The 14905-nt window shown below is 42.4% G+C and overlaps 1 protein-coding gene across 2 annotated transcripts in view; it reads left to right on the top strand.

Annotated features, from left to right (window-relative positions):
* The first annotated feature begins 300 nt into the window (after positions 1-300).
* Positions 301-14905, top strand: part of asic4a (acid-sensing (proton-gated) ion channel family member 4a) — a 75851-nt gene continuing 61246 nt past the window's right edge. For both annotated transcript variants that reach the window (XM_068572118.1, XM_068572117.1), the window contains exon 1: positions 301-1140. In XM_068572118.1, coding sequence (XP_068428219.1) covers positions 565-1140 — 576 coding nt within the window. In that variant the 5' untranslated portion in view covers positions 301-564. The remainder of the gene's footprint in view (positions 1141-14905) is intronic.

Here is a 14905-nt window from a genome sequence, read left to right as displayed (position 1 = left end):
AGGTCCGAATGTAGAAGAGCCTGCCAAACAAGTGGATTAGGCAGGAGGGGGGCTGTCTGATGGAAGCGCTGGGATGACCGGGGGAAGTTGCGACTCTCGCCAGTGAGGAGGAAATAATCACAATGTTACCTTCTCATGAATTATTAAGTACGCTGTGCCTATTTTAGTCCGACTGAAAATGCTGCATTTTCATCTGTGGGTCGGAGGCGGCGTGCAAGGGTGTTTTTTATTTTTTATTTGACAGCTGTATTACTGCTGATAAGCGAGACTATGTGAGCTGATCAAGTAGTGAGACAAGCGTTCAGAGCAGTAGCAGCACAGCAGCAGCAGCGCTCTAGTCACTGGGAGCCGTGGCGGCAGAAGCAGCAGCAGCACTATCAGTCACAGCAGAGGCAGCAACGGCAGCAGCAGCAGCAGCAGCAACAAACTCTCTCCTGTCTTTTTCTTTCCTTCCCGGAGTTGCTCCCTGCTCAGAGGACACAAGCCAAGGAAGTAGAAGAGAAGTGATCCGGGGCTGATAGCTGCCATTAAAAACAAAACCAAAACGCAGACCTGGCTGCCCCCATGCCTATCGAATTTGTTTGCAAAATCAAATTTGCAGAGGAGGATGAGAAGCAGAAAAGCAAGCAGGATGGGGACAAGGAGAGCCTGATCGAGGAGAGCTGCACACCTCCGGCTAAGGACTTGGCCGGATTTGCTAACTCCTGCTCTCTTCATGGGATTAACCACATCTTCGTCTCTGGTCGCCTGGGCATCCGGCAGACTCTTTGGGCTCTTGCCTTTCTGACCTCCCTGGCACTGTTTCTATACCATGCGGCTAAGTGTGCCATCTCTTACCTGGAGCACCCTCATGTCACGGCACTGAATGAAGAGGCGAGCCCAGAGATGGTTTTCCCCGCTGTGACCATCTGCAACATCAACCGCTTTCGCTTCTCCGCGCTCACCGATGCCGACATCTACCACCTGGCGAACTTGACAGGACTGCCCCCCAAAAACAAGGATGGGCACAAACCTACTGATTTAATGTATCCTGCCCCCGACATGCAGGACATCTTCAACAGAACAGGACATCAGTTAGAAGAGATGCTCAAGAGCTGCAATTTCAGTGGACAGAACTGTTCAGCCGAGGACTTCTCTGTGGTGAGTGAAAAAGTTTCTCAAAGTTCTGTCTTTGTCAGACTCCTGGTATATTACTTCATCCCGGTGTGTTGTCTTTATCAAAACTTTTTGTACTAAACAAGTAAAGTAACATTTTCATATTTTAGGAATCATACAAAGGCAACTTTACGAGTCTCGTCCTGTTCACACAAAACTATCGATGAGCGTTAAAGCAAAAGGAGTACTTGAAGGCGAGAGGAATTGAAATTCTGCGTGTACTCATCTCCAGGGGCCATGTGGTTCCCACGATACATTTCCGTATGCAAGATTCATGACTTCGGCTCAGTCATTGAGCTGTTTCTCTTCCTCACGAAGTTCTAAGCGGCAACAGTGCTTTTCTCCAGCCGTGTGCTTCAGCCTGTTTCCAGAATCTATTATGTCAAAAGAACAAAGGCTGCTGCCGGAGAAGAGAAGCAGGGAGCGATGTGGTTGTATACTTTCCCAAGGCAAACTGTGCTTTAATGCTGCTTCCAACTCCGGCAGCGGAGAGTGCACGGCAACAAAATTATCATCAAAAATAGCAGTCTCCTCTTCCTCTCTTTTCCATCTCTCGCTGTCGCTCTCTCTTCCTGACATTGCAGAGCAGCTGCCTCTCTCGTGCCTCTCGCTGAGTTCGCCTACCTATCAGGAGGCAAGGAGTAATGCTTCTTCAACGTTGTATTTCTATCTCGCCGCTGTTAAGATTAAATATTTAAAGACAGACATACATGATTTTTGCATTAGCCAGATTGACTAAAAGCAATGAAACAATTTCCATGACAGAGGGAAAGTGTGTGTGCGCGCGTGCGTGTGCGTGTGTGTGTGTGTGTGCGTGTGTGTAAAAGAGAGAGAGAGACAGAAAGAAAGAGGGGGGATCAGGTGAAAGAGGGAGAGTTTGTGCCTGTGTTCTGTGCACTATTTATTAAAGGCACTGTCCTTGCAGGAGATGGATTTCCCCATCTCTCCGGCAGGAATAGGAATATGCAATTGCTTTAGAGATGATAAAGTGTGGGTGTCAAGTCTTAATAGGGTATGTTGAACATTGATATGCTCACCTTCCTGAGACCTAAAGATTCTGTCTTATCACACGGATGGCACTACATTACCTGTGATGTGCCAAATTACATCAAAGAAATAATGACATTTCACGGCTTCTCATTTGGATTCTCTCATAGCGTATTGATGCGTTAATTTGTCTTTGTTGTCTTAAAGACAGCCCGCACCGGGGACCTGAAGTTGGGGCATGAGAATGGATCCATCTCCAAAACAAATTCTCATTTATTCTATCAGGCAAAAGGCAATGTCTTGCTCCTCGGGGCGCAGGAAAAGTTTGACGAAATGCAGTCTGAAGCAACAACATGACTAAAAGTTGAGAATGTGCGTCGAGATCGTTTGAGGGCAATGTCCTATGACACGTCGGCGCTCAGTCCTTCCTGAGTACATTAATTAGCGCGCAATTCTGACATCTTGGAAATGTCTGTCCCGCGTCAGTCTCCGAAGCGTCCCGTAGCTCTCGTTGGACACTGGGTGACTTCATCACAGATTAGGATCCTGGTGAAAATTCCCGTAGCTGCTGTTTCCTCTCTGTCGGCTATGTGATCTGCATTTTCGGGGGCTGTCAGATAGATTTGTTACAGGCTACTTGCTGCCTCCACGCATGACAAATCACTTACTCCGACTCCTGGTGGGGAACAAAACTGTGAGTTCATACGGAGGAAGCACTGGGAGCTGTGGGACCAGGCAGAAACGCACAAGCGACCGAGCACAAAGCCAGTCACACGCATTCACGTGTCTGCTCGAGCTTCTTCCAGTGTGTGTTTTGTAACTCCAGATCGCTCATCATTTGTTCCAGCAAGGAAGCCATTACTACAGGTGGTGTGCTATTAATCACACGTAAAGATAGACAGAGCTACATGCGCACACATGCAGACGTCGAATTGCGCACATCGGCCATTATTCGTTCTCTCGTGGGGCCCCCCTTCAGGATCGGCTTCTTGTAATGTGTTTTCTTTCGATTGATTATCCCGGGAGCTCCAGATGTTTCATTTTGATAATAGCTACATGGATTTGGGGCTCTTGGGAAATATAATTGAAATCATTTCCGGCATTTAAGCTTCTTCTGTAAAAAAAAATACAACGTTTTGTACAATGTTTTGTGCATAAGACCTCTGGTTAGCAATTTATTTTATTGCACAAGTAATTGCTCATAATTAACATAACATAACATACATAATAGTTTATCATTATATTTGAATAGTAAATTTAGCCAAAATCCATCTCAAATGTCTGCTATTAAATGCTTGAATCACAAAAAAACACTATTATAATTGTTTTTCCCCTTCCATTATAAGTGATTAGTTCATTACAGACAACCATTAATTGGCTTCTGTGAATTCACTGTTTAAAAGATTTAAATAAACACAAGTCTCCGGGCCTAAACAAAATTTTCCGGCCGCTCTAATTTATGACAGGAAAATACATAATCACGTCGCAGAGGAATTTGTTTTCCCCTTTTCGGCATTGTGGACCGGCATGATTATTTGACGTAGGTAATAAGGCCATTCTTTATAATTAAAGATTACATTATTGACTTGGATTAATCACAGAAGATAAAGCTAATTCAACCAGCCATGAATAAATAGATTATTTTTCTTCCAGTCTAACACAGAATAATTGTTCATCTATTGTGTTGTGCTGTCGCAGAGATGAGCAGCGAGCCCTTTGGCTTTTTTTTAAACAGAGCTCTGAATTGGTTTGCTCTGACTCTCAGCTGTGTTTGCTGCTGCATTATCAGATTTTGCTCTCAGCAAGGACAGATCCCTTCTGCATATATTCATGGAGATAACTAAACAGCTATAGGGTGGCATGAGAGATGAGCTATAAAAACCTGGGTTAACGGGGACGAAACTGAGGGGCTCTACCCCTGCGATCTGTCATTACACTGATTGAAGTCCCCATTGTGTGTTTTATAGATAATTGAAAGTTTAATAGTGTAAGCTATAGATGATGTTCAACCCCCTCCTGTCCTTCATACTGGGATTAAATCTGAGACCACATTGTAAATCAATACTGTGAACAAATGGCACAAAAGTGACTTTATTGTGAGTTATAAGGGTGGTTAATCTGAAAATAAAATACCATGAGCAAAGGACATACAGCATGTACACAGTCTAAATATAAAAAGGAAATTGATTGTAATGAGTGAGTAGAGCATGCACTTACACTTAGAAGACTGCACATGGAGTTGCATGTGAGTGGTGTGTGTGAATTGTATACCTATTGTGTTGGTACCCAAAGCTACAGTGTTGTGCTATCATATCAAGATGAGTCACCAAACATACTACACGTCTGCCACACGGTGCGGCCCGGCTTCACTTCTATTGCAAAACAAGTTCTTTCCTGCCGTGCTGAAGTCATGCGCAGTTTTTTGATTTAACTTTCAGGTGCAAGGTCGCACCACTTGCCCGTCTCTTACTCGCTGTGTGGTTTTCGAGCATCTGTAGAAATAAGTGTGATCGTCCCTGTAACCATGAGAAATACATCCCCCTGGTTGTTTGCGAGTCCTGCAAAAACTGACAAGCACAGGCCCTCATTCTCAGTTCTATATATATATATATATATATATATATATATATATATATATATATATATATATAAAACTGTGTCTGTTGTACTGTTGTAGATATATTTGTGTGAAATGGCCCGTCTTCATGTGCAGATGACTGTGAGAGTGACATCCACCTCCCCGGTGGGTTTGCACACACCCCTCGACAGCATACGCACACGCGTGCGTCCTGCCGCGCGGCCCGCCTTCCCCCTGGTGGAGATCTCGGAGTGTGGGAGCGTGAAAGTGACTGGCTATCTGGACCTGCTTGCTCTCCAACAGCCTGTCAATTAGCCGTCTACAGTTCCACTGCCGTGGGTGTCCCTGCAGCTTAGCGTGCTGTCTGATATCTGATCCACACACCCAACCCCGGAGACCTAACTGAGCATTATTACACCCCCACAACCTAGAAACAAAACAAACACTCGGGCTGTATTTTCTTGCCTTTTGTCTTCTCGTTGTTCCCCTGCTCGCAAAATGCAAAAATAAATAACTGAACATTGATCCCGTATTTTTCAAGGCTTAAGGGAGGACTGCAGCTTTTACAACCCACTTCAGTGCCACTGCACTCTTTCCCCACCTTATCCTCCTCATCCTCCTATCAGAGGAAGATGAATTACAGTGCAATTGGTCGGCTGCTTCCCTGATATGCATCACCGCTGTCTAATCAGATGAAACCCACCTGTGACCAGCCATTGGATAACACCAATATGCAAACAGTTTATATTTGGGAAGATTTACCTTTTTTATCACTCCCTGAGCCAGTTTTAAAGCTCTCACTGTGCCACGGTTTGGAGCGCTTGGTTTGATGGGAGGAATCTCTGGCTCCGAGATGGCTTTTAACTCGATGATAAAGGCTTCGGATGTTGTGGTGCCGCCAAACCCCCCTCCTCTAACCCCTGGGAGTCTTCTACTCACACAGACATTTGTCTCTTTCTGACAAGTTATACACCAAACTGTTGGTAGTGTTAATGTGGCTGCACACAAACGCACACACACACACACACACACACACACACAATACACACACAAACATGGTGTCGATAGAATGCTTCCCCATACAAATACACAGGTTTCATCACAGATTGAGAGACTTGGCTCGCGAGATTGATCATGACTCCTGACTGGGTGCCCCTCCCTTCCCGCAGGATCAATACATCCTTCAGTCAGATTGCTTCCCTGCCCTTCCTACTCCAAGCTTGGTGTGACTAATTATCTCGTGTCTGTGTTTTGGACTCAGTCTCAGCCGAATTTGTTAATGCCGCCAGAGTTGGTGAAGAATTTGATCTTTAGAGCAAGATATCTGTTTGTTTTAGCGTGGATCCAGCTCAAATCAATCAATATACACTGTCTACCTTTTTCCTAAAGGGCGCTGAAATAATCGAGCAACACAAGATGAAACACAGCTTGGACTTTTTCAGGATGGGGATGGGGTGAAGGGGGAGTGTTTTAATGAAGTGAAATCAAATTTAAAGTCAGATCCAAAAGTCAAAATAGGAATTTTTCATTTGTAATTGATTGATGTTGAAGTTCTCCAAAACAGCACCGTCTGAATTAGGATCCACCTAATAAAGAGCACGAGGGACTTTTGATGGAGATTGCACCCTTGGGCTTGATTAGATTACTCAGAAATTTAACAAACTCAAAGATTGCTGAATTTGAATTAGCTCTTGCAAAATGAAAAAGCGTGTTGCAGTGTCTTAGGGGCAATAACATGTATGTAAGCTTTTCCTTCACACTGCACATGTTCTCCACATCTGCTGTGCTAATAAGTTGTTGTGGCATTTAAAATGTGGGTTTGTATTACGAGTTTAAAAGGTTTCATTTGCCTCAGCGACACCGTCAAACAAATGCATCTCAACCTGACTCAAAGCACGGCCCCCAATACTGGTTTCAGTGGAAAAATAAGATGATAGTATCAGTGTGTTGAAGAAAATACTTGGATTTCTGTTTAAATAAAGCCATTACATTATGTTCGTAGTGGATATGCATTTCTTCTTGAAAAAATATAGTAGCCCTAAACTTGAATCCTCATTCAATCATCCATCATTATGTGTAACTTTATATTTTTGTATTTTTTTTATCATTGACATTGATGATGAATAGCACTTACCGTTCAGGATGACGCACACTTTAGACACACACTTTTCTTCTTAGCTGCCAATGTGAGCTTTTTATTTTGTCATGTTTCCCAGTCTCTGAATACATTAGTGGAAATTCCTCTGAAAAATTAACCAAGCTTGCTTTTAGGCCACCGCCACATAATGGGTTCGTGCTTCTTCATTCCCCTCGCTCGTATGCTTTAATTGCTTTGGTAGAGATAGCGCATGGAGGAGGTGGACAAAAAAATAGAGACACCTTACAATGTCATTTGGTTCAATGCAAAAGTTTTATTTGCGTTAATGAAAACTTAACTTGAATTGTTTATTCAAACTGATTATTTATCTCAAATGCCTACGAGCTGCACAGGATTCATCTGAATGTATCACGGTACTCACAGAAGAAGTGCTTATTTGAGGTGATGGATTTCCGCCACCAATTTAGAGGTTTCAAATGAGAGAGCAGTGTGCGGGATCATTTTGAGTTCATACCAGAAAGTATCAAACTTAAGTGCTTAATGTCTCCTGGCAGCAGTTTGTGAATTTGAACTAAAAGAAAAAGCAAGAAAAACACAAAACACACCTCAACTGTCGCAATGAAGATGTCTTACAACATTTTAATGGGATGGACGCCAAAAGAATAGCTAACAATACAATAACTAGCATGACCGAGAGAAAAGCGGTTAGCCGGCGGTGTGATGCCATGCTTCAAAAGAGCTGCTGTGGTGGGAAGTCTGCAGAATGAGAGAGAGAAAGATCAAGGACGTCTCCCAAATTATGCTTCAACCAATGTTAAAATACAGCGGAGTGCTTTGCTAGTTTGATACTTGTTTATTTCCAAATGTATTTAAAAAACCTATAATATCCAATGTGTTTTTTTTCTAAACGAAAGGTAACTAAAATAAGGCAGAAACAACTAAAGTCCGTATGACAAAAAGCACAAAAAAATGAACTCCCCGGGTAAAGCTGTGCCCGAGATGCATTATAACTGATCTTCACTGCAAGAACACCAAGAACACCATGAACACCGTGCAATATGTTGCGGTGTTCCCACTCCCGGTGTAAATTCAATATTTTAAATAGATTCGAAATGTAGAAATCATAGGCAGTGTGGATGAAAATGTCAGTCGGCTGGAAATCAGCCGATGGAAATCAGCCGATGGAAATAGCTTACAACACAAATGTCAAAGTGAATATTTACCCCTGGCATCGTCGAAACATGAAGGCCTCGTCTGTCTGCTTGGCTGGACGCTGGGCCCTTAGTCTGTATTATGTCGAATGTCAAATACTTGCCTGTGCCCCTTGCTGCTTTTTGGACTTTGTTTCCACACATACCCAGCCCGCTCTCGCTAAATGGCATATGAATGATCGAATCATTTGAAGTAATTCTGAGTGCAATATGCGTGCTTTTCTTGCATGCATTATATTTGCTTTTTGGGTGTCATTTGAGCGTCATGTAGTGCGCACTGAGTGCAAAAGCATTCACATAACTATGATGAGCCGTTAACAAGCGAGAGAGACTGCTTAAGGTGGATGGGCGGGAGTTGCATGGGCCAAACAAACACATAACATGCAACCAGGAGAATGATGTTCAAGACCCGCGTCCTAAAGTCAGTGTTTCCCCGAGGTTTACACGAACACTTGAAGCAATGCTTCTCAAACTTGTTCTATAAATAACATGATTTTGTGACTCCATCTGTGCTTTTATAGATAACAGAATAAAGAACATTGCAATCACTTTCAAGTAAACCAGGTTGCCTTATCAGACATTTAAAAAAAAAATTGCAATCACCTATTGAAGATAACATTCTATATGTGCAAAAAAGAACTAATATTTAGTTACTACTAAATAGCTCATTGTGGAAAACAATAAGCTAATATTTTTTTGAGGAAACAGAATGAGAGCAGGTGTGTGAGCATCAGGTTGCATCAGTAACAGTGGCTGCAGTGAGCTGCTTTCCTTTACAAATATTTTTGAAAACGAGGTGGTAGATTTGTTACGGCCGCTCTCAGTTCATGCTCCATGATGATCTGAGATCTGTTTTCTGTTTTGTGACACAGAAAAAACCTCACAGAGACTTCAAGGAGTTTGACTTTTGGCAAAACGCCAAGAATCGCCGAGTCGCGCATGCGCGAGTTTAACCTGTTGACGGCGTAACTAAACATTTACCCGAAAGTACAGACATTTCTCCATGTATTTATTAATGACTTAGTTTTATGTCCGTGTACTTTGTTCATTTGTAATGTGTGAAGTCAGCAGCTCATTGTTGGTACAAGACACGAGCACTTCGGTTCGTTTCACTTGGAGCAGGAGAGCTGCTCCGGGTTCAGAGAGCTGCTCCGGTCCTCCATCTTCAACCTGGGAGCGTTTAAAACGCAGATATAGGTGTCTGCTTTTCACGCGACATTTTTTTCGACGCTCTCTGTCCGCTGCTGTGCATGTGCTCAGTGCTCACCTGTGCGCGCCAGTGTCTGTGCACATCGGGATGGAACTCGCGCGACCACGTAGAGACATAAATAGGCTCCTTTGAGATGAGCCAGTTCTGCGCAGAATCGATCACCGCCGATCGACGCGCAAGGCGTGCCGGTTACATTTGTGTCAGACTTGCTCCCGCCGTCGATTTCGGAGCCAGGCGCTGCAGCAGCTCTTCACCGACTGGCTGGTCCAGTGCATGATGGGAAATGCCCGGCTGACTTAATGCTCGATTGTTGACTAGTCTCAGGTTCAATCTAAAAACATATTTTTTTGTGGTTTATAATACAAAATTGTATGTGTATAACACATCTCAAAACCAGTGGTAATGTATTTCACAGACAGACATAAAAACAACAAAGGACGTGGCTACGCACATTTCTACATGAATGTATATTTATAATCACATACGAATGAACCCAAACGTCATCCATAAACTACAAGTAGACTACAGATCGGACCGAACAGGAAGTATTTCATTTTGTAACTTCCTGTTAATACTCAATACTCTGAGCCTCATGACGAGCTGTTGTGTAAATCCGATCAATAAAATACGGGGGTTTCTTCAGGGGGGCGCCCCCCTGAAGAAACCTCCACCCCCCTCATATAACGAGAGGCAAAACACTGTTAGGTGTTGTAGTTTTAGTTTTTAGTTTTTAAAAATAAGTAAGAGACATTTTTTTCTGCATTTTTGTTGTAAATGCACATATTTGACTCACAAGTCAAATATGTTATTTAAGCCACCTCTTGATGTTATTTCTAAACCTAACTAGGTGTTGTTTTTTTTGCCTCAACATAACTGCGACCATTTCAGAATAACGCTTGAAGCCGTTTCACAACGTTAACACTGTGGCATATAAATGACACGCAAAATAATGTATAAATGACCCGTGAAAAAAAAGAAGAAAAGCTGTCCATTGACACGCTGAAAGATTGAGATATGCCGTGCTATCTATATGCCTTTGCATGAGATATGCTTGACATAAGGTGCTTTCATCCCTTTTCTCTTTTCCCCTCTCCAGCTACATTACTGTTGGCTACAGTTATGCAAACAAGGTTTGAACTGTAGTACATAGGCACTAAGATGTCATGACAGGGGTGATATTTTGTCTGAATCTATATGATTATGTGGTGTAAACCACCTTATAGACCTTCACATTTGGCATATCTTGTAGCTTCCTCTTGGGAGATGCATGCAATGATTTGTCAAATGGCTTTGAGGTTGAGTCAGCAGCAAATGCACCAAACACTCTTTTTTTAGACCTTCAGCAATGTTAATACTGATTGTAAATACCTGACATAAGTTACTCAATAATGTATGCCAGGAGATCAGTAGCTCCCACTGGTCAACAACGAGGCCATTTGCTGTGGAGGAACCTCGGTCATGTCTTTAAACTGTAAAGCTGAGAGGACTCCATGGCTGAAGAAACCTTTTCAGTAAATTCAAATGTCGGTTGCTTTTTTGTAATATTGCTGTTCAAGAACAACCGGGCTGTTGCAGTGAAGTCAGTCGGAGACACATTAAAAGAAAGGTGATTTTCCTGACCTTGGCATCTTGGTGGTTGTGCTTAATGGGGCTGAATGATTTGAGAACAAAATATCAGATTTGGATTCGAACTGCTTCACAGATCTCAAACCTGGACGTCTTGATTAAAAAACCTTGAAGCTATGTTTAAACAACGCTACAAAACGCCAAGCTACACACGCTCTATGATATAACGTTCATGCCCGTCATGCAGCTCTCTCTCCTTTATTTTTTCTGCACTTTCTATCAATCTTCACAGCAATGCATTTTTTATTTTCTTTATTATTTAACACTTTGACTGACACAAGCCTAAAACATAGTGTATTCCCACTCCCTAGACATATGGATATAATTATAAGATGCAAAGCTTCACTACTAACTATGTAAATCTACCTTTTCCTCTCAGAGGTGTTATATGCACCTCCTGTGTGAGCAATACATGTACTGTAAATCTTTCATGGGATGCTGGCAGCTTCGTTGTCAGGCTCTGTCCATGTTGACAAAAACACTTGACCTTCAGGTGCAGTGAAATGTCATCTGATTTAGCACAGCCAGTTTGAATTGCCACCACTCATTTTGTCATCCAAGCGCTGCATTTCAGTTAGGAATTGTCAGAGCAAATGCATTACAGTATAATGAGCTTGCTTGAAGCAGGAGAGTCACGCCCATCGTAAGTCCTCATATTGTTTGGACGTACTATTTGCATAGCTTATCTGTGCGTGTCTGTGTGTGTGTGTGTGTGTGTGTGCTCCAGTATAATTGTAAAGTGAAAATAGATAACTGTCCATTACACGGCATTCTTCAAATTGATACCAATTTATTGGTCAAATGAATGTGAAACATCTCGACCTCTTTGGCCGTGCATAACAGAGATACGAGATTTATGCTCTACAAATCTTTGAAGTGGCATTCATGCTGAAAAGCATGATGACAGTGAGCGGAGCCACGATGCACTGAGGTCTTGCAACATTAAAGATGATATTGTGGATTGCTTTATCATTATAAATCTATAATGCAATGTTTCATTTATTTTTAGAATGAAAGAGTGTTACTGCTCACCCTCTTTTTTTTTTTCTCCTATGCTTCTCCTTCAGTTAACACGGGAGCTTTTTGTCCAGTGTAACGTCTGTCAGGCTGTTTTTTCCTACATTCCTCATGTCCCATCCTCGCGTGCTACCGAGCCACTGTTAGCCATGTTTGTTTAAACAAGCGTGTAACGCTCGTCATGTTCCCCGATGGTGTAGTCAAGATTAATTCAGTTTTTTCCTAATGCATGCTAATGAGAAGGTTGTGTGCCTTTGATTGTCAATAACGTGAAATACGGCCCTGCTCCCTAAATGCTGGCTCCGTTCAATAACCTATTAAAGTTGAATCACAGATAACTTGGCGCGCATCAGGAAAGCAATCTGAAATTTGTGCTGACATTGATCCAGCAGGAAGGAGACCTATTGCTCCGATTAACACTGTTGCCCCAAGAGAGGAGTCTCTTGGCCATTCATAGCCTACTGTCCTAGATTTTACTTAGACAACATAAAACGCTTATGTTTATAAGACACACAGGGGCAAAACAACACGGACATTGTAGCACAATAAGAACATTTTTTAACCTTCTCTGGGAGCTGTTTGTTTACCACAGTGTGTTTCATTTCACGGTGAAATTTGAGGCCACAATACTTTACCAATGTGTATTAAGGTAAAGCTAACAGTCGATTTTATGAATACGCAGGGTTGAACCAAATCATTCCAGAGATAAATGTTAAAGACAACTAAAGTAAGTTCAGACTTTATGTCATAGAAAAGTCTGTTTATGTTGTTGATTTTCTTTTTTTGCTGTGTTTTAAGATCCCGATGTGGCATTTGAGGTGCCCTTAACATCAGACAAGCATTTGAAGTCGGGAAGTTTGAGTTCCTAGTTACAGTTTCTTGCACTTTCGATGTCATCTCCAAACAAGTTAATGGATGTCCTGACACATTTTAAACAGTGCACAGGAACATCTGTAAAATGCCACGGACCCTTTCTTAATGTGCCAATTATTACCAGATGTCTGCTTGCGTCTGTAGTTTAATGCCAACTCATGGGAGGCTGCTATAATTAGACCCACTCAAACTGTGATTGTCTGATCTTACAATGAGATGAAAAGCATTTATCATGCATCATGGCTGGAAAAGACAAATAGCTCATCCATTAAACAACCCCCCACCCCAAAAACTTGGAATGAGAAAATGACAGATCTTTTCAAAATTGCGGTCTCATCCATTTAATTACAAATCACTCTGATAAGGGCATCTCCTTAGAATAAATATGACCAGTAATGAGGTATGACATCGCTGTTTACGCCTGTCCTTGACATTCACTTTGAGAATAAGGAAAGAGGGCAACAGCATCTTTCTAAACAGATCTTGAAAGTCCACGGAAGGGATAAATGTCAGTGGGCTTCACTCACAAATCACTGTGCCTTTTTTCTTCCTCTCTGACCTTCACTATTTCTGCTCTAAAAAGAATTAATAAATAATTGGTATGTATACCATGATGAAAGTTATCCCCAGAGACAGATTGAACATGTCTTCCGTGAAAGCATGCCCTTAAACTGACAACTAATTAGTGCGTGTAGGTAATGATAAATAATTAATTAGCATGACATTGAGAGACTTCTGGGACAACTGGATAAATTACCAAAGTACCTTTTCCGTAAGTCAAGTGAGTGGGAGACTCTCACCAACCCCACATCCATTGTGTATTTGAATATCAGTGTCATCTAATTGGTGTCATCATATCTCTCTTGGCACGCTTCGCCCAATAATACCACTTTGGCTGCTCCTGTGGAAGTGCACCGTGAAGAAATCGAAAGATGTCGTGGGCACGATTATGTTGCGATTATAACCGGAGAGATGTAAAGCCTGGCAAGAAAGAATAAAAAGGTGATTTGAAGAGAGAGTCGCCACACCTCTTGGCACAGTTCCTCCAGCTGAAACAGCTCAGCGGGAAACCGAGCGGTCAGTGAGATTGGCTGCAGCCTTGCTTCAGGACCAGCTGGCGTGAGAGCAGCATTAGAGCCTCCCCCCTTGTTTCCACCTGCTGTAAGATGCTCAAGTGCTCCAAATCAGGCCATTATTTGCTTCATTTCCTTCCTGCTTGACTCAGCTGGCAAGTAAGTCAGCCGCGCTCATGGCGCTGCTTAAAGATATCTAGGGGTGAGTGCTTTGAAAAGTGTGTGTCTGTTGATTCAATCAATACATAACAGATAATTAACAGGCAAATTAACTTTTACCCAACCAGAATAACAATAGGAGCGAAGTGTCCATGTTCATTTTATCCATCAAATATTCTTTTGTGTGACCACAACAAAGCTGGTTCTCTTTCTTACGCCTCTGAATCATTGAACTTACAACTCCTATTAGTCAGCTATGAGGTAAAAAATGAATCCGAACTGATCCTCATAGAGCGTAGGATGATACTCAGAAGAGGTCACCTTTAACCGTGCCTCTTTCTGATGCAGGTTATGCAGGACTATGGCCTGGTCTCACCAGACATCGCCTGTATACAGAGTAGATGCCACTGAATAAATAAAACCCTCACCCCTCAGAACACCACCGTAAGATGCCAGGATTAGCATCTCATTAGACGGTACTTGCGCTGGTGGTTTGTGGACAAAAGAGTGAAAAGCAGAGCGAAAGAGGGACTGTTTGAGGTTCTTTCTCTGCATGTGCAAGAGAGTTAGGTTTCTGCCTTCCCTGGAAAGTTCATTTTATAAATGTAGAGAGTGCAGCCTCATTTTTATTGGAAAGGATCTGCCTTTTTGTGGGTACTGTGAGCTTGTTATGAGACATGATCGCCTCCTGTGTTACACCAGCTGCATCATTACAGAATACTGGGGTAGAGATGTTCGTCGGAGGTACAGACAAGCTTACAAAGGAAAACATTCACCCGTGTGATATCCTTAAAAGTGTAGGAGTATTGCTGAATCCCATACACCCAGGAAGACAGTGTAATCTAGAGAATACTTGCACTGAAAGACTAGGTGACAGTTTGCTTCTGAGATAAATTGGCCTCAGCAAAAGTGTCTCCT

The sequence above is a fragment of the Clinocottus analis genome, unplaced genomic scaffold (genome assembly GCF_023055335.1).
Source record: "Clinocottus analis isolate CAN_PGR_092001 unplaced genomic scaffold, fCliAna1.0.p SCAF_12, whole genome shotgun sequence".
NCBI classification, from domain to species: Eukaryota; Metazoa; Chordata; class Actinopteri; order Perciformes; family Cottidae; genus Clinocottus; species Clinocottus analis.
This window is presented reverse-complemented; position numbering and strand designations above follow the sequence as displayed.